The sequence below is a fragment of the Arachis hypogaea genome, chromosome 13 (genome assembly GCF_003086295.3).
Source record: "Arachis hypogaea cultivar Tifrunner chromosome 13, arahy.Tifrunner.gnm2.J5K5, whole genome shotgun sequence".
Taxonomy (NCBI): domain Eukaryota; kingdom Viridiplantae; phylum Streptophyta; class Magnoliopsida; order Fabales; family Fabaceae; genus Arachis; species Arachis hypogaea.
The window spans coordinates 10,867,384-10,892,267 of NC_092048.1; the positions used below are offsets into that span (position 1 = coordinate 10,867,384).

General features: G+C 40.1%; 4 protein-coding genes and 10 pseudogenes across 4 annotated transcripts; 4 read left to right on the forward strand and 10 right to left on the reverse strand.

Annotated features, from left to right (window-relative positions):
- Positions 1-900: 900 nt before the first annotated feature.
- LOC112732625 (sucrose transport protein SUC5-like) lies at positions 901-1,614 on the reverse strand (annotated as a pseudogene).
- A 410-nt stretch (positions 1,615-2,024) lies between these two features.
- LOC112732626 (sucrose transport protein SUC5-like) lies at positions 2,025-2,819 on the reverse strand (annotated as a pseudogene).
- A 416-nt stretch (positions 2,820-3,235) lies between these two features.
- LOC112732627 (sucrose transport protein SUC5-like) lies at positions 3,236-4,029 on the reverse strand (annotated as a pseudogene).
- A 394-nt stretch (positions 4,030-4,423) lies between these two features.
- On the reverse strand, positions 4,424-5,218 carry LOC112732628 (sucrose transport protein SUC5-like; annotated as a pseudogene).
- Positions 5,219-5,615: 397 nt separating this feature from the next.
- Positions 5,616-6,395, reverse strand: LOC112732629 (sucrose transport protein SUC5-like; annotated as a pseudogene).
- Positions 6,396-6,843: 448 nt separating this feature from the next.
- On the reverse strand, positions 6,844-7,607 carry LOC112732630 (sucrose transport protein SUC5-like; annotated as a pseudogene).
- A 397-nt stretch (positions 7,608-8,004) lies between these two features.
- LOC112732632 (sucrose transport protein SUC5-like) lies at positions 8,005-8,799 on the reverse strand (annotated as a pseudogene).
- Positions 8,800-9,175: 376 nt separating this feature from the next.
- Positions 9,176-9,957, reverse strand: LOC112732633 (sucrose transport protein SUC8-like; annotated as a pseudogene).
- Positions 9,958-10,369: 412 nt separating this feature from the next.
- On the reverse strand, positions 10,370-11,162 carry LOC112732634 (sucrose transport protein SUC5-like; annotated as a pseudogene).
- Positions 11,163-11,586: 424 nt separating this feature from the next.
- Positions 11,587-12,318, reverse strand: LOC112732635 (sucrose transport protein SUC5-like; annotated as a pseudogene).
- A 583-nt stretch (positions 12,319-12,901) lies between these two features.
- On the forward strand, positions 12,902-14,227 carry LOC112735748 (triacylglycerol lipase SDP1-like). The gene has a single exon (XM_025785259.3). The coding sequence runs from the start codon at positions 12,930-12,932 to the stop codon at positions 13,980-13,982; it is 1,053 nt and encodes a 350-aa protein (XP_025641044.1). The 5' UTR covers positions 12,902-12,929; the 3' UTR covers positions 13,983-14,227.
- A 1,929-nt stretch (positions 14,228-16,156) lies between these two features.
- Positions 16,157-17,262, forward strand: LOC112735749 (triacylglycerol lipase SDP1-like). Its single transcript, XM_025785260.3, has one exon. It carries the CDS (start codon positions 16,185-16,187, stop codon positions 17,235-17,237), a length of 1,053 nt encoding a protein of 350 aa, XP_025641045.1. The 5' UTR covers positions 16,157-16,184; the 3' UTR covers positions 17,238-17,262.
- A 2,149-nt stretch (positions 17,263-19,411) lies between these two features.
- On the forward strand, positions 19,412-20,680 carry LOC112735751 (triacylglycerol lipase SDP1-like). Its single transcript, XM_025785261.3, has one exon. It carries the CDS (start codon positions 19,440-19,442, stop codon positions 20,490-20,492), a length of 1,053 nt encoding a protein of 350 aa, XP_025641046.1. The 5' UTR covers positions 19,412-19,439; the 3' UTR covers positions 20,493-20,680.
- A 1,987-nt stretch (positions 20,681-22,667) lies between these two features.
- LOC112737152 (triacylglycerol lipase SDP1-like) lies at positions 22,668-24,001 on the forward strand. The gene has a single exon (XM_025786924.3). The coding sequence runs from the start codon at positions 22,696-22,698 to the stop codon at positions 23,746-23,748; it is 1,053 nt and encodes a 350-aa protein (XP_025642709.1). The 5' UTR covers positions 22,668-22,695; the 3' UTR covers positions 23,749-24,001.
- The last annotated feature ends 883 nt before the right edge of the window (positions 24,002-24,884 follow it).

Below are 24,884 nucleotides of genomic sequence, written 5' to 3' on the forward strand. Positions count from 1 at the left end.
AAAATCGGTGGGTCCAACTTCATGCAACTCATATATCTGCCTCACACAAATCGGACCGTCCGATTTGTATTCCTTTCTCTCTCTGCATGAAATCGGATGGTTCGATTTCTTCCCCCCCAGATTCCTAAAAGTAACGCCGTCATAACAGTGTAATTCATCCCTAATCATCATAACCCAGCATAACTCACAATGCTAAATCATATAAAAAAATCAGCCTACAAGTGTCTTATGTCAACTATAGTTACATTAAACAACAAAATATATTTAGTTTTAGTTCTCACAGAATAATTAAATATACATTTTGTTACCATAATGCATTAATGCTTATCCATGCATTCTGATTTGCCTTTAATCTCGGCTTCGGTGGTAGTGCAGACTGGTTCTCTAGGTTGAGAGAAAGGAACTCCATTGTGTGTTTGAAAGTGTTTTAATTCAAGTACTGTGTGTGTGTGTGAATTCTGTGTGACGTGTGTTTGAAACTTTCAATTCAAGTAGTGTGTTTGTCTTTGTGAATTGTGTGTTACGGTGTGGAGTTCAGGGGAAGGGGTGTGAGAGTTTTTATAATAAAAGAGGGAGGGAGAAGGGTATGTTAATTAATTTAAGATCCTTTAGACAAATTAATTTGAGTTAAAAATAACATAAACAAGGATAGATTATTTAAAAAATGATCTACACTTTTATAGAATAAATAGTTAGAAATTAGGAAAATGTTATTTTATTTCTATATTTGATAAAGCCTATTAAATATAGAAATAACAAAATATATTTAGTTTTAGTTCTCACAGAATAATTAAATATACATTTTGTTACCATAATGCATTAATGCTTATCCACGCGTTCTGATTTGCCTTTAATCTCGGCGTTCGTCGCCGCCGTTGATTTCTGCGGCGAGAGTGGTTTCTATTTCACGTATACCGCCGCTGCCGTGGCTAGGGTTAGCAACAGCGTGATTGAAAGGAAGAAGCAGCTTTTCAGGTGGGCGCAGTATACATCACCCGCTTTCGTTCTTGTGAACGGGAAGATGTGATGGAGACCGCTGTAGGAATCGGCGGCGTATCCTAGGACGTTTCCCACCCCCACGAAGAACGAGAGGCCAGCGATGGCCATCCGCATCTTTCGTTGGTCTCCAGCGGCGAGGTTGGCGAGGAGTGCCCGGCATGGAGTTTGAAGCATGTTGTTCGAAACGTCGAGGATCTAGAACCCGACCACGAAGATGGCTATGGCGCGCGGACGGGCTTTCTTCTCGAGCGAGTCACCAAACATGTGTCCCATGTCAGCAGCGTAGCCTATAAGCATCCCCACAATGGCGACCGCTTTGGCACCGACAGCAATGAAAGGCCGTCGTCGTCCAAACCGCGACGTGCAGCGGTCACTATAGTAGCCTACTATGGGCTGCACGAGTATCCCAATTATTGGTCCGCAAAATAAGATGTAAGCTGCGGAAGCGTGTGGGATACCAAGGAGGTGGACGTAGGGTGTCAGCAAGGATAGCTGTAAAGCCCATCCAAACTGAACACAAACGGCGATAGACACCACGACGATGATCTGACGTAGAAGACTCGGCTTCGATGGTAGTGCGGATTGGTTCTCTACGTTGAGAGAAAGGAACACCATTGTGTGTTTGAAAGAGTTTTAATTCAAGTACTGTGTGTGTGTTTGTAAATTGTGTGTGACGTATGTTTGAAACTTTCAATTCAAGTAGTGTGTGTGTTTGTGAATTATGTGTTACGGTGTGGAGTTCAGAGGAAGGGGTGTGAGAGTTTTTATAATAGAAGAGGGAGGGAGAAGGGTATGTTAATTAATTTAAGATCCTTTAGACAAATTTATTTGAGTTAAAAATAACATAAACAAGGATAGATTATTTAAAAAATGATCTACACTTTTATAGAATAATTAGTTAGAAATTAGGAAAATGTTATTTTATTTCTATATTTGATAAAGCCTATTAAATATAGAAATAACAAAATATATTTAGTTTTACTTCTCACAGAATAATTAAATATACATTTTGTTACCATAATGCATTAATGCTTATCCATGCGTTCTGATTTGCCTTTAATCTCGGCGTTCGCCGCCGCCGTTGATTTCTGCGGCGAGAGTGGTTTCTCTTTCACGTATACCGCCGCTGCCGTGGCTAGGGTAAGCAATAGCGTGATTGAAAGGAAGAAGCAGCTCTTTAGGTGGGCGCAGTATACATCGCCCGTTTTCGTTCTTGTTAACGAAAAGATGTGATGGAGACCGCTGTAGGAACCGGAGGCGTATCCTAGGACGTTTCCCACTCCTACGAAGAACGAGAAGCCAGCGTTGGTTGTCCGTATTTTCCGTTGGACTCCGACAGCGAGGTTGGCGAGGAGTGCCCGACATGTAGGTTGAAGCATATTGTTCGCAACGTCAAGGATCTAGAACCCGACTACGAAGATGGCTATGGCGCGCGGGCGTGCCTTCTTCTCCAGCGAGTCACCAAACATGTGTCCCATATCAGCAGCGTAGCCTATAAGAAGCACTGCAATGGCGATCGCTAAGTCGCCGACAGCAATGAAAGGTCGCCGTCGTCCAAACCGCGACGTGCAGCGGTCACTATAGTAGCCTACTACGGGATGCACGAGCATCCCACTTATTGGTCCGCAAAATAAGATGTAAGCTGCGGAAGCGTGTGGGATACCAAGGAGGTGGACGTAGGGTGTCAGCAAGGATAGCTGTAAAGCCCATCCAAACGGAACACCTACGGCGATAGACGCCACGACGATGATCTGACGTAGAAGACTCGGCTTCGGTGGTAGTGCGGAGTGGTTCTCTACGTTGAGAGAAAGGAACTCCATTGTGTGTTTGAAAGAGTTTTAATTCATGTACTATGTGTGTGTGTGTTTGTGAATTGTGTGTGACGTATGTTTGAAACTTTCAATTCAAGTAGTGTGTGTGTGTTTGTGAATTGTATGTTACGGTGTGGAGTTCAGCGGAAGGGGTGTGAGAGTTTTTATAATAGAAGTGGGAGGGAGTAGGCTATGTTAATTAATTTAAGATCCTTTAGACAAATTAATTTGAGTTAAAAATAACATAAACAAGAATATATGATTTAAAAAATGATCTACACTTTTATAGAATAATTAGTTAGAAATTAGGAAAATGTTATTTTATTTCTATATTTGATAAAGCCTATTAAATATAGAAATAACAAAATATATTTAGTTTTAGTTCTCACAGAATAATTAAATATACATTTTGTTACCATAATGCATTAATGCTTATCCATACGTTCTGATTTGCCTCTAATCTCGGCGTCTGCCGCCGCCGTTGATTTCTGCAGTGAGAGTGGTTTCTCTTTCACGTATACCGCCTCTGCCGTGGCTAGGGTTAGCAACAGCGTGATTGAAAGGAAGAAGCAGCTCTTCAGGTGGACGCAGTATACATCGCCCGCTGTCATTCTTGTGAACGAGAAGATATGATGGAGACCGCTGTAGGAACCGGAGGCGTATCCTAGGACGTTTCCCACTCCTATGAAGAACGAGAAGCCAGCGTTGGCTGTCCGTATTTTCCGTTGGACTCCGGCAGCGAGGTTGGCGAGGAGTGCCCGACATGGAGTTTGAAGCATGTTGTTCGCAGCGTTAAGGATCTAGAACCCGACCACGAAGATGGCTATAGCGCGCGGATGTGCCTTCTTCTCCAGCGAGTCACCAAACATGTGTCCCATGTCAGCAGCATAGCCTATAAGAAGCACTGCAATGCTGACCGTTAAGTCGCCGACAGCAATGAAAGGCCACCGTCGTCAAAACCGCGACGTGCAGCGGTCACTATAGTAGCCTACTATGGGATGCACAAGCATCCCACTTATTGGTCTGCAAAATAAGATGTAAGCTGTGGAAGCGTGTGGGATACCAAGGAGGTGGACGTAGGGTGTCAACAAGGTTAGCGGTAAAGCCCATCCAAACTGAACACGGTGGTGATAGACGCCACGACGATGATCTGACGTAGAAGACTCGGCTTCGGTGGTAGTGCGGACTGGTTCTCTACGTTGAGAGAAAGGAACTCCATTGTGTGTTTGAAAGAGTTTTAATTCAAGTAGTGTGTGTGTGTTACGTGTGTTTGAAAGTTTCAATTCAAGTAGTGTGTGTGTTTGTGAATTGTGTGTTACGGTGTGGAATTCGGGGGAAGGGGTGTGAAAGTTTTTATAATAGAAGAGGGAGGGAGAAGGGTATGTTAATTAATTTAAGATCCTTTAGACACATTAATTTGAGTTATAAATAACATAAACAAAGTTAGATTATTTAAAAAATGATCTACACTTTTATAGAATAATTAGTTAGAAATTAGGAAAATGTTATTTTTTTCTATATTTGATAAAGCCTATTAAATATAGAAATAACAAAATATATTTAGTTTTAGTTCTCACAGAATAATTAAATATACATTTTGTTACCATAATGCATTAATGCTTATCCATGCGTTCTGATTTGCCTTTAATCTCGACGTCTGCCGCCGCCGTTGATTTCTGCAGCGAGAGTGGTTTCACTTTCACGTATATCGCCACTGTCGTGGCTAGGGTTAGCAACAGCGTGATTGAAAGGAAGAAGCAGCTCTTCAGGTGGGCGCAGTATACATCGCCCGCTTTCGTTCTTGTGAACGTGAAGATGTGATGGAGACCGCCCTAGGAACCGAAGGCGTATCCTAGGACGTTTCCCACTACTACGAAGAACGAGAAGCCAGCGTTGGCTGTCCGTATTTTCCATTGGTCTCCGGCAGTGAGGTTGGCGAGGAGTGCCCGACATGGAGCTTGAAGCATGTTGTTCGTAACGTCAAGGATCTAGAACCCGACCACGAATATGGCTATGGCGCGCGGGCGTGCCTTCTTCTCCAGCGAGTCACCAAACATGTGTCCCATGTCAGCAGCGTAGCCTATAAAAAGCACTGCAATGACGACCGCTAAGTTGCCGACAGCAATGAAAGGCCGCCGTCGTCCAAACCGCGATGTGCAGCGGTCACTATAGTAGCCTACTACGGGATGCACGAGCATCCCGCTTATTGGTCCACAAAATAAGATGTAAGCTGCGGAAGCGTGTGGGATACCAAGGAGGTGGATGTAGGGTGTCAGGAAGGATAGTTGTAAAGCCCATCCAAACGAAACACCTACGGCGATAGACGCCACGACGATGATCTGACGTAGAAGACTCGGCTTTGGTGGTAGTGCGGACTGGTTCTCTACGTTGAGAGAAAGGAACTCCATTGTGTGTTTGAAAGAGTTTTAATTCAAGTAGTGTGTGTGTGTTACGTGTGTTTGAAAGTTTCAATTCAAGTAGTGTGTGTGTGTTTGTGAATTGTGTGTTACGGTGTGGAGTTCGGGGGAAGGGGTGTCAAAGTTTTTATAATAGAAGAGGGAGGGAGAAGGGTATGTTAATTAATTTAAGATCCTTTAGACACATTAATTTGAGTTATAAATAACATAAACAATGTTAGATTATTTAAAAAATGATCTACACTTTTATAGAATAATTAGTTAGAAATTAGGAAAATGTTATTTTATTTCTATATTTGACAAAGCCTATTAAATATAGAAATAACAAAATATATTTAGTTTTAGTTCTCACAGAATAATTAAATATACATTTTGTTACCATAATGCATTAATGCTTATCCATGCGTTCTAATTTGCCTTTAATCTCCGTTGATTTCTGCTGCGAGAGTGGTTTCATTTTCACGTATATCGCCACTGCCGTGGCTAGGGTTAGCAACAGCGTGATTGAAAGGAAGAAGCAGCTCTTCAGGTGGGCGCAATATACATCACCCGCTTTCGTTTTTATGAACGTGAAGATGTGATGGAGACCGCTGTAGGAACCGAAGGCGTATCCTAGGACGTTTCCCACTACTACGAAGAACGAGAAGCCAGCGTTGGCTGTCCATATTTTCCATTGGTCTCCGGCAGCGAGGTTGGCGAGGAGTGCCCGACATGGAGCTTGAAGCATGTTGTTCGCAACGTCAAGGATCTAGAACCCGACCACGAAGATGGCTATGGCGCGCGTGCGTGCCTTCTTCTCCAGTGAGTCACCAAACATATGTCCCATGTCAGCAACGTAGCCTATAAGAAGCACTGCAATAGCGACCGCTAAGTTGCTGACAGCAATGAAAGGCCGCCGTCGTCCAAACCGCGATGTGCAGCGGTCACTATAGTAGCCTACTACGGGATGCACGAGCATCCCACTTATTGGTCCGCAAAATAAGATGTAAGCTGCGGAAGCGTGTGGGATACCAAGGAGGTGGACGTAGGGTGTCAGCAAGGATAGCTGTAAAGCCCATCGAAACGGAAAACCTACGACGATAGACGCCACGACGATGATCTGACGTAGAAAACTCGGCTTTGGTGGTAGTGCAGACTGGTTCTCTACGTTGAGAGAAAGGAACTCCATTGTGTGTTTGAAAGAGTTTTAATTCATGTACTGTGTGTGTGCGTTTGTGAATTGTGTGTGACGTATGTTTGAAACTTTCAATTCAAGTAGTGTGTGTGTGTGTGTTTGTGAATTGTATGTTACGGTGTGGAGTTCAGCGGAAGGAGTGTGAGAGTTTTTATAATAGAAGAGGGAGGGAGTAGGGTATGTTAATTAATTTAAGATCCTTTAGACAAATTAATTTGAGTTAAAAATAACATAAACAAGAATATATTATTTAAAAAATGATCTACACTTTTATAGAATTATTAGTTAGAAATTAGGAAAATGTTATTTTATTTCTATATTTGATAAAGCCTATTAAATATAGAAATAACAAAATATATTTAGTTTTAGTTCTCACAGAATAATTAAATATACATTTTGTTACCATAATGCATTAATGTTTATCCATGCGTTCTGATTTGCCTTAAATCTCGGCGTCTGCCGCCGCCGTTGATTTCTGCAGCGAGAGTGGTTTCTCTTTCACGTATACCGCCACTGCCGTGGCTAGGGTTAGCAACAGCGTGATTGAAAGGAAGAAGCAGCTCTTCAGGTGGGCGCAGTATACATCGCCCGCTGTCATTCTTGTGAACGGGAAGATGTGTTGGAGACCGCTGTAGGAACCGGAGGCGTATCCTAGGACGTTTTCCACTCCTACGAAGAACGAGAAGCCAGTGTTGGCTGTCCGTATTTTCCGTTGGACTCCGGCAGCGAGGTTGGCGAGGAGTGCCCGACATGGAGTTTGAAGCATGTTGTTCGCAACGTTAAGGATCTAGAACCCGACTACGAAGATGGCTATGGCGCGCGGATGTGCCTTCTTCTCCAGCGAGTCACCAAACATGTGTCCCATGTCAGCAGCGTAGCCTATAAGAAGCACTGCAATGCTGACCGCTAAGTCACCGACAGCAATGAAAGGCCGCCGTCGTCCAAACCGCGACGTTCAGCGGTCACTATAGTTGCCTACTATGGGATGTACAAGCATCCCACTTATTGGTCCGCAAAATAAGATGTAAGCTGTGGAAGCTTGTGGGATAAAAAGGAGGTGGACGTAGGGTGTCAGCAAGGTTAGCGGTAAAGCCCATCCAAACTGAACACGGTGGCGATAGACGCCACGATGATGATTTGACGTAGAAGACTCGGCTTCGGTGGTAGTGCCGACTGGTTCTTTACGTTGAGAGAAAGGAACTCCATTGTGTGTTTGAAAGAGTTTTAATTCAAGTAGTGTGTGTGTGTTACGTGTGTTTGAAAGTTTCAATTCAAGTAGTGTGTGTGTGTTTGTGAATTGTTTGTTACGGTGTGGAGTTCGGGGGAAGGGGTGTGAAAGTTTTTATAATAGAAGAGGGAGGGAGAAGGGTATGTTAATTAATTTAAGATCCTTTAGACACATTAATTTGAGTTATAAATAACGTAAACAATGTTAGATTATTTAAAAAATGATCTACACTTTTATAGAATAATTAGTTAGAAATTAGGAAAATGTTATTTTATTTCTATATTTGATAAAGCCTATTAAATATAGAAATAAAAAAATATATTTAGTTTTAGTTCTCACAGAATAATTAAATATACATTTTGTTACCATAATGCATTAATGCTTATCCATGCGTTCTGATTTGCCTTTAATCTCGGCGTCTGCCGCCGCCGTTGATTTCTGCAGCGAGAGTGGTTTCACTTTCACGTATATCGCCACTGCCGTGGCTAGGGTTAGCAACAGCGTGATTGAAAGGAAGAAGCAGCTCTTCAGGTGGGCGCAGTATACATCGCCCGCTTTCGTTCTTGTGAACGTGAAGATGTGATGGAGACCGCTGTAGGAACCGAAGGCGTATCCTAGGACGTTTCCCACTACTACGAAGAACGAGAAGCCAGCGTTGGCTGTCCGTATTTTCAATTGGTCTCCGGTAGCGAGGTTGGCGAGGAGTTCCCGACATTGAGCTTGAAGCATGTTGTTCGCAACGTCAAGGATCTAGAACCCGACCACGAAGATGGCTATGGCGCGCGGGCGTGCCTTCTTCTCCAGCGAGTTACCAAACATGTGTCCCATGTCAGCAGCGTAGCCTATAAGAAGCACTGCAATGGCGACCGCTAAGTTGCCGACAGCAATGAAAGGCCGCCGTCGTCCAAACCGCGATGTGCAGCGGTCACTATAGTAGCCTACTACGGGATGCACGAGCATCCCACTTATTGGTCCGCAAAATAAGATGTAAGCTGCGGAAGCGTGTGGGATACCAAGGAGGTGGACATAGGGTGTCAGCAAGGATAGCTGTAAAGCCCATCCAAACTGAAGACCAGCGGCGATAGACGCCACGACGATGATCTGACCTAGAAGACTCGGCTTCGGTGGTAGTGCGGACTGGTTCTCTAAGTTGAGAGAAAGGAACTCCATTATGTGTTTGAAAGAGTTTTAATTCAAGTAGTGTGAGTGTGTTTGTGAATTGTGTGTTACGTGTGTTTGAAAGAGTTTCAATTCAAGTAGTGTGTGTGTGTGTTTATGAAGAGGGTATGGGAGTTTTTATAATAGAAGAGGGTATGTTAATTAATAGAAGATCCTTTAGACAAATTAATTTGAGTTATAAATAACATAAACAAGGTTAGATTATTTAAAAAGTGATCTACACCTTTATAGAATAATTACTTAGAAATTAGGAAAATGATATTTTATTTCTATATTTGATAATGCCTATTAAATATGGAAATAACAAAATATATTTAGTTTTAGTTCTCACAGAATAATTAAATATACATTTTGTTACCATAATGCATTAATGCTTATCCATGTGTTCTGATTTGCCTTTAATCTCGGCGTCCGCCGCCGCCGTTAATTTCTGCAGCGAGAGTGGTTTCCCTTTCACGTATACCTCCGCCGCCGTGGCTAGGGTTAGCAACAGCATGATTGAAAGGAAGAAATAGCTTTTCAGGTGGGCACAGTATACATCGCACGCTTTCGTTCTTGTGAACGGGAAAATGTGATGGAGACCGCTGTAGGAACCAGCGGCGTATCCTAGGAAGTTTTCCAACCCCACAAAGAACGAGAAGCCAGCGTTGGCCGTCCGCATTTTCCGTTGGTCTCCGGCGGCGAGGTCGGCAAGGGATGCCCAGCAAGGAGCTTGAAGCATGTTGTTAGCAACGTCGAGGATCCAGAACCCGACCACGAAGATGGCTATGGCGCGCGAGCGGGCCTTTTTACATGTGTCCCATGTCTGCAGCGTAGCCTACAAGGAGCACTACAATGGCGACCGCTAAGGACCCGGCAGCAATGAAAGGCCCCCGGCGTCCAAACCGCGACGTGCAGCGGTCACTACTATAGTAGTCTACTAGGGGCTGCATGAGCATCCCAGTTATTGGTCTGCAAAATAAGATGTAAGCTGCGAAAGCCTGTGGGATACCAAGGAGATGGACGTAGGGGTGTCTGCAAGGATAGCTGTAAAGCCCATCCAAACTGAACACTGACGGCGATAGACGCCACGACAATGATCTGACGTAGAAGACTCGGCTTCGGTGGTAGCGCGGACTGGTTCTCTACGTTGAGAGAAAGGAACTCCATTGTGTGTTTGAAAGAGTTTTAATTCAAGTACTGCATGTGTGTTTGTGAATTGTGTGTGACGTGTGTTTGAAACTTTCAATTCAAGTTGTGTGTGTGTGTTTGTGAATTGTGTGTTACGGTGTGGAGTTCAGGGGAAGGGGTGTGAGAGTTTTTATAATAGAATAGGGAGGGAGAAGGGTATGTTAATTAATTTAAGATCCTTTAGACAAATTAATTTGAGTTAAAAATAACATAAATAAGGTTAGATTATTTAAAAAATGATCTACACTTTTATAAAATAATTAGTTAGAAATTAGGAAAATATTATTTTATTTCTATATTTGATGAAGCCTATTAAATATAGAAATAACAAAATATATTTAGTTTTAGTTCTCACAGAATAATTAAATATACATTTTGTTTCCATAATGCATTAATGCTTATCCATGCATTCTGATTTGCCTTTAATCTCGGCGTCCGCCGCCGCCGTTGATTTCTGCGGCAAGAGTGGTTTCACTTTCACGTATACCGCCGCCACCGTGGCTTGGGTTAGCAACAGCGTGATTGAATGGAAGAAGCAGCTTTTCAGGTGGGCGCAGTATACATCGCCCGCTTTCGTTTTTGTGAACGGGAAGATGTGATGGATACCGTTGTAGGAACCGGCGGCGTATCCTAGGACATTTCTCACCCCACGAAGGACAAGAAGCCAGCGTTGGCCATCCGCATTTTCCGTTGGTCTCTGGCAGCGAGGTGGGCGAGGAGTGCCCGGCATGGAGCTTCAAGCATGTTGTTCACAACGTCGAGGATCTAAAACCCGACCACAAAGATGGCTATGGCGCTCGCCCAGGCCTTCTTCTCGAGCGCGTCACCAAACACGTGTCCCATGTCAGCAACGTAGCCTATAATGAGCACTGCAATGGCGACCGCTAAGGTGCCGACAGCAATGGAAGGCTACCGGCGTCCAAACCGCGACGTGCAGTGGTCACTATAGTAGCCTACTATAGGCTGCACGAGCATCCCACTTATTGGTCCACTAAATAAGATGTAAGCTACGAAAGCGCGTGGGATACCAAGGAGGTGGACGTAGGGTGTTAGCAAGGATAGTTGTTAAGCCCATCAAACTGAACACCGGCAGCGATAGACGCCACGAGGATGATCTGACGTAGAAGACTCGGCTTCGGTGGTTGTGCGGTCTGGTTCGCTAAGTTGAGAGAAAGGAACCCCATTGTGTGATTTAAAGAGTTTTAATTCAATTAGGGTGTGTGTGTGTGTGATTGTGAATTGTGTGTTACAGTGTGAAGTTCAGGGGAAGGGGCGTGGAAGTTTTTATAATAGAAGAGGGAGGGAGAAGGGTATGTTAATTAATTTAAAATCCTTTAGACAAATTAATTTGAGTTATAAATAACATAAACAAGGTTAGATTATTTAAAAAATGATCTACACTTTTATAGAATAATCAGTTAGAAATTAGGAAAATGTTATTTTATTTATATATTTGATAAAGCCTATTAAATATAGAAATAATAAAATATATTTAGTTTTAGTTCTCACAGAATAATTAAATATACATTTTGTTACCATAATGCATTAATGCTTATCCATGCGTTCTGATTTGCCTTTAATCTCGGCGTCCGCCGCCGCCGTTGATTTCTACAGTGTGAGTGGTTTCTTTTTCACGTATACCGACGCCACCATGGCTAGGGTTAGCAACAGCGTGAATGAAAGGAAGAAGCATCTTTTCAAGTGGGCGCAGTATACATCGCCCGCTTTCGTTCTTGCGAACGGGAAGATGTGATGGAGACCGCTGTAGGAACCGGCGGCGTATCCTAGGAAGTTTCCCACTCCCACGAAGAACGAGAAGCCAGCGTTGGCCGTCTGCATTTTCCGTTAGTCTCCGGCGGCGAAGTTGGCGAGGAGTTCCCGACATGGAGTTTGAAGCATGTTGTTCACAACGTCGAGGATCTAGAACCCGACCACGAAGATGACTATGGCGCGCGAGCGGACATTCTTCTCAAGCGAGTCACCAAACATGTGTCCCATGTCAGTAGCGTAGCCTATAAAAAGCACTGCAATGGCGACCGCTAAGGTGCCGAGAGCAATGAAAGGCCGCTGTCGTCCAAACCACGACGTGCAGCGGTCACTATAGTAGCCTACTATGGGCTGCACGAGCATCTCACTTATTGGTCCGCAAAATAAGATGTAAGCTGCGGAAGCTTGTGGGATACCAAGGAGGTGGGCGTAGGGTGTCAGCAAGGATAGCTGTAAAGCCCATCCAAACTGAACACCGGCGGCGATAGACGCCACGACGATGATCTGACGTAGAAGATTCGGCTTTGGTGGTAGTGGAGACTGGTTCTCTAAGTTGAGAGAAAGGAACTCCATTGTTTTTTTGAAAGAGTAAGTAGTGTGTGTGTGTGTTACTGTGTTTGAAAGGGTTTAATTCAATTAGTGTATGTGTTTGTGAAGGTTAAGGGGAAGGGGTATGGGAGTTTTATAATAGAACAGGGGAGTATGAAGGTTATGTTAATTAATTTGAGTTATAAATAACATAAACAAGGTTATATTATTTAAGAAGTGATCTACACTTTTATAGAATAATTAGTTAAAAATTAGAAAAATGTTATTTTATTTCTATATTTGATAAAGCCTATTATACTCTAAATATATTGTTTAGGTGTTTATTATGGTGAAATATATTGGTCAAGAATTTAATTTATTTGTAAATTTGGTTATGGCTATTGCTGTAAATTTGGTTATGGCTATTGCTGTAAATTAAAATATTTTGTCCTAGTGACAATACAGTTACTTTTGCATTAGTTTTATGTATCATGGATTAATATTTCTTTCTTAAAATAAATATTTTCCCAAGTCTAAAAACATTGGAACACCCCTGTTTGTAAAACTATCACAGAACTTTCTTTGGAAGGAAAGTTATCAAACTTGAAGTTTAAACTTTAAACAACTTCGCTGCCAAGCTTGCTCATCTTGTGGAGATGGAGGTGAAACATAGATGTAATCAGATACTTGAACTCGGATTTCCTTTAGGTGGAATTGCCAAGCTGTTTGCTCAAGAATGGGAGGGTGATGTAACTGTTGTTATGACTACAACTCTTGCTCAGTACTCGAAAATTATACAGAATCCTTCATATATGGAACTTCAGAAGGCAAACAACCAAGGGAGAAGATGCACCTGGGAGAAGCTTTCGGCCATAAAAGCTAATTGCGGAATTGAGCTTGCTCTTGATGAGTGTGTTGTAATGCTCAATCATATGAGAAGACTCAAACGAAGTGCTGCAAGAGCGGCAGCTGCTGTTTCTTCTCAAGGTCCCGGTTTTCCCCCTGCTGTCAAGTTCTGTGGTGCAAGAAGAATTCCTTCATGGAATGTTATTGCACGAGAAAATTCAACAGGATCCCTTGAAGATCTTATTCTAGGCGCTAACGGTCCCAATGAAACCTCCGGTAAAAATTGGAAGTCCAACCGTAGCGCATATGATGGAAGTGACTGTGAATCTGAATGTAGTGACTCAAATTCTTGGACAAGAACTGGGGGGCCTTTAATGAGAACTACTTCGTCCAATCTGTTCATTGACTTCGTCCAGCACTTAGAAATCGATATTGAACCTAGTACAAGCATGCCGGGTCGTACTACGCCTCACGATTTTCAATATCACAGTCCCAGGGTGACAACACCGGATAGGAGCTCCTCAGAATCCGACCAGAGGGAAAACGACAACAAGGTTTTCACGAATGGATCTAGCATAATGGTAACTGAAGGCGATCTTTTGCAGCCTGAAAGGATCCATAATGGGATTGTGTTCAATGTTATCAAGAAAGAAGACTTGTCACCTTCAAGTAGGAGTCATGATAGTTTTAGCAATGAAGTCGCCGAGTCTGTCCAAATTTATTGTCCAGGGAAGGAGATGGACACTGCTAGCACAGTTTCTGATTCCGAAAATGGCGACAATGAAACAATTACCCTAGACAACAACTCCGAAGTTGATTCCAGTGCCGATTTGGGTAAGGATAAAACCGTTGCTGACCGTTAACTCTTGGAAATTTTCCCTGGTGACTTCAATACTTCGATGCTATTGAACGTAGATTGTTAATAGCATGAAATTTGGTCTTGCCAAGGAAAATATTTACTTACCCTTATAAGTTATGTGTTCTTAGTGTAGATCATTACTCCCACTTATGAAAATATCTTCACGCCAAAGATTTGTCTACTGTTGTATTTTGACGGGTATATGTATAGCTGTTAATCAAGGTTACTCAGGAATGCAGCGAAAGTAAAATGGGGTTTCTTTATCGTCCAAAAAAAAAAACTTTAAACAATTTCTAAAAATATCAATGTAATCAGTTGCTTAGAGAAGAAACATGAAATGTCTCAAGTCCCAGCCACCATTATGGTAAAGAAAGTGATATTGAGGCCCAAAAGACCAGTCTACTTGGCCTTGGGCAAGGAATATTAAAACTGTAGGCTACTTGGAAGGCGTTTCAGAAGATGTAGAACCCTTTTCAACCACTTTGGTAGAAGTAGAAATAGCATATTCTTCAGTTTCAACAAGCTTTCGTAGTTTCTCTTGAAGATTCTTTACTCTGTCTTCGGTTTTTCGAAGCTTTTTCCATCTATATGCAGTCCATAGACCAAAGCCACCATATACAACAATATAGGAAGCCCATACATAAGGGTAGGTTTCTGCATTCTCTTTGATTTTGAGATATTGTTTCTGCAATGAATCTATCAAGTTCACAGTAGAAGAGGCACTTGCTACTTGATCCTCAGTATTCTGGACCGGTGTGGCAGAACTAGTTGCTTGTGGCTGATTTACCATACTCTCTGACTGTAATATTCAGTTATCAATAATCTAATAGTTGCATAACCAATGACCCTTTTACAATCGAGCCCTATACAATAACATCAAAGCATAAACATACAACATGAGAAAAGATTTATTGTGCTGCTAATCAAGAGTCAACAGTCTTGTAAAGGAGAAACTGTAATGAGTATAGGTATTGCAACACTTAGTTTGGAATTTGTAAAATTTCTTAGGACTCTCCTCCCCGATTACATCTCTTCTATCTTATTTATCTCTCTTTTCTCTACCAAATTTCCTCAATATGATTCTACTTTCACTATAATCCTCTAATCCTACTACTCGTAAAATCAATCTCATTACAGAAAAATATTTTCCTTTTTTCAAAATATAAAATTATCAATGATCAATAATATAACTTAGAAACAAAATTACAAAACAATATAACATGGCTACAAAACCAAGTCAAGAACAACTAAACCGACATAAAATATTAATGAGTATAAAGTGAAACTTTAACCAGATGCATTCTCATAATATGGCTGCCATAATCTAAACTGAACTCACAATTAGCATTTTTGTTTTCTCAAATTTGAAACTTTTCAACCATAAAACCAAGGGAAACAGCCATACAAACATTAAAACAAAAATTTTTAATGCATTTAATTCATTTGAAAAACAAAAACTTTCCCCTTTCATTAACTTAACCAATGCCTTTTGCCTTAGGAGTGAGGACACTTTTTTACCTATTTTTTTTTTCAATATTGTGATGGGATAGAATTTAAACTTAAAGTTTTATGCGCTTAGTGACAATATAGTAACTTTGCATTAGTTTTAGATAAACTATTTTTTTTTCTTGTTTTTCAGATACAGGTCCAGGTGCTCAGAAGTGAGTTATGGATCGTCTGAGAGACGGCGAAGATCCTTATTTCCTCTACTTTGTGTTTTGATTAGAATCTCTCTACCTTTGTTTTGGAAAGTTTATATTATATTGAACTCTTTGAATTTGCCTATAGAGGCTCTCATGTTTCCTTCGGGAGAGATTAGGATATACTGTTGTCAACTAATTTCATAATGTACCCTAGCCGACCTAAACTTCGCGGGTCGCGACTAGTGGCTATTTAGTGACGAAATATATTGGTCAAGAATTTAATTTATTTGTAAATTTGGTTATGGCTATTGCTGTAAATTTGGTTATGGCTATTGCTGTAAATTAAAATATTTTGTCCTAGTGACAATACAGTTACTTTTGCATTAGTTTTATGTATCATGGATTAATATTTCTTTCTTAAAATAAATATTTTCCCAAGTCTAAAAATATTGGAACACCCCTGTTTGTAAAACTATCACAGAACTTTCTTTGGAAGGAAAGTTATCAAACTTGAAGTTTAAACTTTAAACAACTTCGCTGCCAAGCTTGCTCATCTTGTGGAGATGGAGGTGAAACATAGATGTAATCAGATACTTGAACTCGGATTTCCTTTAGGTGGAATTGCCAAGCTGTTTGCTCAAGAATGGGAGGGTGATGTAACTGTTGTTATGCCTGCAACTCTTGCTCAGTACTCGAAAATTATACAGAATCCTTCATATATGGAACTTCAGAAGGCAAACAACCAAGGGAGAAGATGCAACTGGGAGAAGCTTTCGGCCATAAAAGCTAATTGCGGAATTGAGCTTGCTCTTGATGAGTGTGTTGTAATGCTCAATCATATGAGAAGACTCAAACGAAGTGCTGCAAGAGCGGCAGCTGCTGTTTCTTCTCAAGGTCCCGGTTTTCCCCCTGCTGTCAAGTTCTGTGGTGCAAGAAGAATTCCTTCATGGAATGTTATTGCACGAGAAAATTCAACAGGATCCCTTGAAGATCTTATTCTAGGCGCTAACGGTCCCAATGAAACCTCCGGTAAAAATTGGAAGTCCAACCGTAGCGCATATGATGGAAGTGACTGTGAATCTGAATGTAGTGACTCAAATTCTTGGACAAGAACTGGGGGGCCTTTAATGAGAACTACTTCGTCCAATCTGTTCATTGACTTCGTCCAGCACTTAGAAATCGATATTGAACCTAGTACAAGCATGCCGGGTCGTACTACGCCTCACGATTTTCAATATCACAGTCCCAGGGTGACAACACCGGATAGGAGCTCCTCAGAATCCGACCAGAGGGAAAACGGCAACAAGGTTTTCACGAATGGATCTAGCATAATGGTAACTGAAGGCGATCTTTTGCAGCCTGAAAGGATCCATAATGGGATTGTGTTCAATGTTATCAAGAAAGAAGACTTGTCACCTTCAAGTAGGAGTCATGATAGTTTTAGCAATGAAGTCGCCGAGTCTGTCCAAATTTATTGTCCAGGGAAGGAGATGGACACTGCTAGCACAGTTTCTGATTCCGAAAATGGCGACAATGAAACAATTACCCTAGACAACAACTCCGAAGTTGATTCCAGTGCCGATTTGGGTAAGGATAAAACCGTTGCTGACCGTTAACTCTTGGCAATTTTCCCTGGTGACTTCAATACTTTGATGCTATTGAACGTAGATTGTTAATAGCATGAAATTTGGTCTTGCCAAGGAAAATATTTACTTACCCTTATAAGTTATGTGTTCTTAGTGTAGATCATTACACCCACTTATGAAAATATCTTCACGCCAAAGATTTGTCTACTGTTGTATTTTGACGGGTATATGTATAGCTGTTAATCAAGGTTACTCAGAAATGTAGCGAAAGTAAAATGGGGTTTCTTTATCGTCCAAAAAAAAAAACTTTAAACAATTTCTAAAAATATCAATGTAATCAGTTGCTTAGAGAAGCAACATGAAATGTCTCAAGTCCCAGCCACCATTATGGTAAAGAAAGTGATATTGAGGCCCAAAAGACCAGTCTACTTGGCCTTGGGCAAGGAATATTGAAACTGTAGGCTACTTGGAAGGCGTTTCAGAAGATATAGAACCCTTTTCAACCACTTTGGTAGAAGTAGAAATAGCATATTCTTCAGTTTCAACAAGCTTTCGTAGTTTTTCTTGAAGATTCTTTACTCTGTCTTCGGTTTTTCGAAGCTTTTTCCATCTATATGCAGTCCATAGACCAAAGCCATCATATACAACAATATAGGAAGCCCATACATAAGGGTAGGTTTCTGCATTCTCTTTGATTTTGAGATATTGTTTCTGCAATGAATATATCAAGTTCACAGTAGAAGAGGCACTTGCTACTTGATCCTCAGTATTCTGGACCGGTGTGGCGGAACTAGTTGCTTGTGGCTGATTTACCATACTCTCTGACTGTAATATTCAGTTATCAATAATCTAATAGTTGCATAACCAATGACCCTTTTACAATCGAGCCCTATACAATAACATCAAAGCATAAACATACAACATGAGAAAAGATTTATTGTGCTACTAATCAAGAGTCAACAGTCTTGTAAAGGAGAAACTGTAATGAGTATAGGTATTGCAACACTTAGTTTGGAATTTGTAAAATTTCTTAGGACTCTCCTCCCCGATTACATCTCTTCTATCTTATTTATCTCTCTTTTCTCTACCAAATTTCCTCAATATGATTCTACTTTCACTATAATCCTCTAATCCTACTACTCGTAAAATCAATCTCATTACAGAAAAATATTTTCCTTTTTTCAAAATATAAAATTATCAATGATCAATAATATAACTTAGAAACAAAATTACAAAACAATATAACATGGCTACAAAACCAAGTCAAGAACAACTAAACCGACATAAAATATTAATGAGTATAAAGTGAAACTTTAACCAGATGCATTCTCATAATATGGCTGCCATAATCTAAACTGAACTCACAATTAGCATTTTTGTTTTCTCAAATTTGAAACTTTTCAACCATAAAACCAAGGGAAACAGCCATACAAACATTAAAACAAAAATTTTTAATGCATTTAATTCATTTGAAAAACAAAAACTTTCCCCTTTCATTAACTTAACCAATGCCTTTTGCCTTAGGAGTGAGGACACTTTTTTACCTATTTTTTTTTTCAATATTGTGATGGGATAGAATTTAAACTTAAAGTTTTATGCGCTTAGTGACAATATAGTAACTTTGCATTAGTTTTAGATAAACTATTTTTTTTTCTTGTTTTTCAGATACAGGTCCAGGTGCTCAGAAGTGAGTTATGGATCGTCTGAGAGACGGCGAAGATCCTTATTTCCTCTACTTTGTGTTTTGATTAGAATCTCTCTACCTTTGTTTTGGAAAGTTTATATTATATTGAACTCTTTGAATTTGCCTATAGAGGCTCTCATGTTTCCTTCGGGAGAGATTAGGATATACTGTTGTCAACTAATTTCATAATGTACCCTAGCCGACCTAAACTTCGCGGGTCGCGACTAGTGGCTATTTAGTGACGAAATATATTGGTCAAGAATTTAATTTATTTGTAAATTTGGTTATGGCTATTGCTGTAAATTTGGTTATGGCTATTGCTGTAAATTAAAATATTTTGTCCTAGTGACAATACAGTTACTTTTGCATTAGTTTTATGTATCATGGATTAATATTTCTTTCTTAAAATAAATATTTTCCCAAGTCTAAAAATATTGGAACACCCCTGTTTGTAAAACTATCACAGAACTTTCTTTGGAAGGAAAGTTATCAAACTTGAAGTTTAAACTTTAAACAACTTCGCTGCCAAGCTTGCTCATCTTGTGGAGATGGAGGTGAAACATAGATGTAATCAGATACTTGAACTCGGATTTCCTTTAGGTGGAATTGCCAAGCTGTTTGCTCAAGAATGGGAGGGTGATGTAACTGTTGTTATGCCTGCAACTCTTGCTCAGTACTCGAAAATTATACAGAATCCTTCATATATGGAACTTCAGAAGGCAAACAACCAAGGGAGAAGATGCAACTGGGAGAAGCTTTCGGCCATAAAAGCTAATTGCGGAATTGAGCTTGCTCTTGATGAGTGTGTTGTAATGCTCAATCATATGAGAAGACTCAAACGAAGTGCTGCAAGAGCGGCAGCTGCTGTTTCTTCTCAAGGTCCCGGTTTTCCCCCTGCTGTCAAGTTCTGTGGTGCAAGAAGAATTCCTTCATGGAATGTTATTGCACGAGAAAATTCAACAGGATCCCTTGAAGATCTTATTCTAGGCGCTAACGGTCCCAATGAAACCTCCGGTAAAAATTGGAAGTCCAACCGTAGCGCATATGATGGAAGTGACTGTGAATCTGAATGTAGTGACTCAAATTCTTGGACAAGAACTGGGGGGCCTTTAATGAGAACTACTTCGTCCAATCTGTTCATTGACTTCGTCCAGCACTTAGAAATCGATATTGAACCTAGTACAAGCATGCCGGGTCGTACTACGCCTCACGATTTTCAATATCACAGTCCCAGGGTGACAACACCGGATAGGAGCTCCTCAGAATCCGACCAGAGGGAAAACGGCAACAAGGTTTTCACGAATGGATCTAGCATAATGGTAACTGAAGGCGATCTTTTGCAGCCTGAAAGGATCCATAATGGGATTGTGTTCAATGTTATCAAGAAAGAAGACTTGTCACCTTCAAGTAGGAGTCATGATAGTTTTAGCAATGAAGTCGCCGAGTCTGTCCAAATTTATTGTCCAGGGAAGGAGATGGACACTGCTAGCACAGTTTCTGATTCCGAAAATGGCGACAATGAAACAATTACCCTAGACAACAACTCCGAAGTTGATTCCAGTGCCGATTTGGGTAAGGATAAAACCGTTGCTGACCGTTAACTCTTGGCAATTTTCCCTGGTGACTTCAATACTTCGATGCTATTGAACGTAGATTGTTAATAGCATGAAATTTGGTCTTGCCAAGGAAAATATTTACTTACCCTTATAAGTTATGTGTTCTTAGTGTAGATCATTACACCCACTTATGAAAATATCTTCACGCCAAAGATTTGTCTACTGTTGTATTTTGACGGGTATATGTATAGCTGTTAATCAAGGTTACTCAGAAATGTAGCGAAAGTAAAATGGGGTTTCTTTATCGTCCAAAAAAAAAAAAACTTTAAACAATTTCTAAAAATATCAATGTAATCAGTTGCTTAGAGAAGCAACATGAAATGTCTCAAGTCCCAGCCACCATTATGGTAAAGAAAGTGATATTGAGGCCCAAAAGACCAGTCTACTTGGCCTTGGGCAAGGAATATTGAAACTGTAGGCTACTTGGAAGGCGTTTCAGAAGATATAGAACCCTTTTCAACCACTTTGGTAGAAGTAGAAATAGCATATTCTTCAGTTTCAACAAGCTTTCGTAGTTTTTCTTGAAGATTCTTTACTCTGTCTTCGGTTTTTCGAAGCTTTTTCCATCTATATGCAGTCCATAGACCAAAGCCATCATATACAACAATATAAGAAGCCCATACATAAGGGTAGGTTTCTGCATTCTCTTTGATTTTGAGATATTGTTTCTGCAATGAATATATCAAGTTCACAGTAGAAGAGGCACTTGCTACTTGATCCTCAGTATTCTGGACCGGTGTGGCGGAACTAGTTGCTTGTGGCTGATTTACCATACTCTCTGACTGTAATATTCAGTTATCAATAATCTAATAGTTGCATAACCAATGACCCTTTTACAATCGAGCCCTATACAATAACATCAAAGCATAAACATACAACATGAGAAAAGATTTATTGTGCTACTAATCAAGAGTCAACAGTCTTGTAAAGGAGAAACTGTAATGAGTATAGGTATTGCAACACTTAGTTTGGAATTTGTAAAATTTCTTAGGACTCTCCTCCCCGATTACATCTCTTCTATCTTATTTATCTCTCTTTTCTCTACCAAATTTCCTCAATATGATTCTACTTTCACTATAATCCTCTAATCCTACTACTCGTAAAATCAATCTCATTACAGAAAAATATTTTCCTTTTTTCAAAATATAAAATTATCAATGATCAATAATATAACTTAGAAACAAAATTACAAAACAATATAACATGGCTACAAAACCAAGTCAAGAACAACTAAACCGACATAAAATATTAATGAGTATAAAGTGAAACTTTAACCAGATGCATTCTCATAATATGGCTGCCATAATCTAAACTGAACTCACAATTAGCATTTTTGTTTTCTCAAATTTGAAACTTTTCAACCATAAAACCAAGGGAAACAGCCATACAAACATTAAAACAAAAATTTTTAATGCATTTAATTCATTTGAAAAACAAAAACTTTCCCCTTTCATTAACTTAACCAATGCCTTTTGCCTTAGGAGTGAGGACACTTTTTTACCTATTTTTTTTTTCAATATTGTGATGGGATAGAATTTAAACTTAAAGTTTTATGCGCTTAGTGACAATATAGTAACTTTGCATTAGTTTTAGATAAACTATTTTTTTTCTTGTTTTTCAGATACAGGTCCAGGTGCTCAGAAGTGAGTTATGGATCGTCTGAGAGACGGCGAAGATCCTTATTTCCTCTACTTTGTGTTTTGATTAGAATCTCTCTACCTTTGTTTTGGAAAGTTTATATTATATTGAACTCTTTGAATTTGCCTATAGAGGCTCTCATGTTTCCTTCGGGAGAGATTAGGATATACTGTTGTCAAATAATTTCATAATGTACCCTAGCTGACCTAAACTTCGCGGGTCGCGACTAGTGGCTATTTAGTGACGAAATATATTGGTCAAGAATTTAATTTATTTGTAAATTTGGTTATGGCTATTGCTGTAAATTTGGTTATGGCTATTGCTGTAAATTAAAATATTTTGTCCTAGTGACAATACAGTTACTTTTGCATTAGTTTTATGTATCATGGATTAATATTTCTTTCTTAAAATAAATATTTTCCCAAGTCTAAAAACATTGGAACACCCCTGTTTGTAAAACTATCACAGAACTTTCTTTGGAAGGAAAGTTATCAAACTTGAAGTTTAAACTTTAAACAACTTCGCTGCCAAGCTTGCTCATCTTGTGGAGATGGAGGTGAAACATAGATGTAATCAGATACTTGAACTCGGATTTCCTTTAGGTGGAATTGCCAAGCTGTTTGCTCAAGAATGGGAGGGTGATGTAACTGTTGTTATGCCTGCAACTCTTGCTCAGTACTCGAAAATTATACAGAATCCTTCATATATGGAACTTCAGAAGGCAAACAACCAAGGGAGAAGATGCACCTGGGAGAAGCTTTCGGCCATAAAAGCTAATTGCGGAATTGAGCTTGCTCTTGATGAGTGTGTTGTAATGCTCAATCATATGAGAAGACTCAAACGAAGTGCTGCAAGAGCGGCAGCTGCTGTTTCTTCTCAAGGTCCCGGTTTTCCCCCTGCTGTCAAGTTCTGTGGTGCAAGAAGAATTCCTTCATGGAATGTTATTGCACGAGAAAATTCAACAGGATCCCTTGAAGATCTTATTCTAGGCGCTAACGGTCCCAATGAAACCTCCGGTAAAAATTGGAAGTCCAACCGTAGCGCATATGATGGAAGTGACTGTGAATCTGAATGTAGTGACTCAAATTCTTGGACAAGAACTGGGGGGCCTTTAATGAGAACTACTTCGTCCAATCTGTTCATTGACTTCGTCCAGCACTTAGAAATCGATATTGAACCTAGTACAAGCATGCCGGGTCGTACTACGCCTCACGATTTTCAATATCATAGTCCCAGGGTGACAACACCGGATAGGAGCTCCTCAGAATCTGACCAGAGGGAAAACGGCAACAAGGTTTTCACGAATGGATCTAGCATAATGGTAACTGAAGGCGATCTTTTGCAGCCTGAAAGGATCCATAATGGGATTGTGTTCAATGTTATCAAGAAAGAAGACTTGTCACCTTCAAGTAGGAGTCATGATAGTTTTAGCAATGAAGTCGCCGAGTCTGTCCAAATTTATTGTCCAGGGAAGGAGATGGACACTGCTAGCACAGTTTCTGATTCCGAAATTGGCGACAATGAAACAATTACCCTAGACAACAACTCCGAAGTTGATTCCAGTGCCGATTTGGGTAAGGATAAAACCGTTGCTGACCGTTAACTCTTGGCAATTTTCCCTGGTGACTTCAATACTTCGATGCTATTGAACGTAGATTGTTAATAGCATGAAATTTGGTCTTGCCAAGGAAAATATTTACTTACCCTTATAAGTTATGTGTTCTTAGTGTAGATCATTACTCCCACTTATGAAAATATCTTCACGCCAAAGATTTGTCTACTGTTGTATTTTGACGGGTATATGTATAGCTGTTAATCAAGGTTACTCAGAAATGCAGCGAAAGTAAAATGGGGTTTCTTTATCGTCCAAAAAAAAAAACTTTAAACAATTTCTAAAAATATCAATGTAATCAGTTGCTTAGAGAAGCAACATGAAATGTCTCAAGTCCCAGCCACCATTATGGTAAAGAAAGTGATATTGAGGCCCAAAAGACCAGTCTACTTGGCCTTGGGCAAGGAATATTGAAACTGTAGGCTACTTGGAAGGCGTTTCAGAAGATGTAGAACCCTTTTCAACCACTTTGGTAGAAGTAGAAATAGCATATTCTTCAGTTTCAACAAGCTTTCTTAGTTTCTCTTGAAGATTCTTTACTCTGTCTTCGGTTTTTCGAAGCTTTTTCCATCTATATGCAGTCCATAGACCAAAGCCATCATATACAACAATATAGGAAGCCCATACATAAGGGTAGGTGTCTGCATTCTCTTTGATTTTGAGATATTGTTTCTGCAATGAATATATCAAGTTCACAGTAGAAGAGGCACTTGCTACTTGATCCTTAGTATTCTGGACCGGTGTGGCGGAACTAGTTGCTTGTGGCTGATTTACCATACTCTCTGACTGTAATATTCAGTTATCAATAATCTAATAGTTGCATAACCAATGACCCTTTTACAATCGAGCCCTATACAATAACATCAAAGCATAAACATACAACATGAGAAAAGATTTATTGTGCTGCTAATCAAGAGTCAACAGTCTTGTAAAGGAGAAACTGTAATGAGTATAGGTATTGCAACACTTAGTTTGGAATTTGTAAAATTTCTTAGGACTCTCCTCCCCGATTACATCTCTTCTATCTTATTTATCTCTCTTTTCTCTACCAAATTTCCTCAATATGATTCTACTTTCACTATAATCCTCTAATCCTACTACTCGTAAAATCAATCTCATTACAGAAA

Bases quoted from the DNA above. Each gene is read 5' to 3' on its own strand.
- LOC112735748 (XM_025785259.3), top strand. From the start codon at position 12,930: ATGGAGGTGAAACATAGATGTAATCAGATACTTGAACTCGGATTTCCT.
- LOC112735749 (XM_025785260.3), top strand. From the start codon at position 16,185: ATGGAGGTGAAACATAGATGTAATCAGATACTTGAACTCGGATTTCCT.
- LOC112735751 (XM_025785261.3), top strand. From the start codon at position 19,440: ATGGAGGTGAAACATAGATGTAATCAGATACTTGAACTCGGATTTCCT.
- LOC112737152 (XM_025786924.3), top strand. From the start codon at position 22,696: ATGGAGGTGAAACATAGATGTAATCAGATACTTGAACTCGGATTTCCT.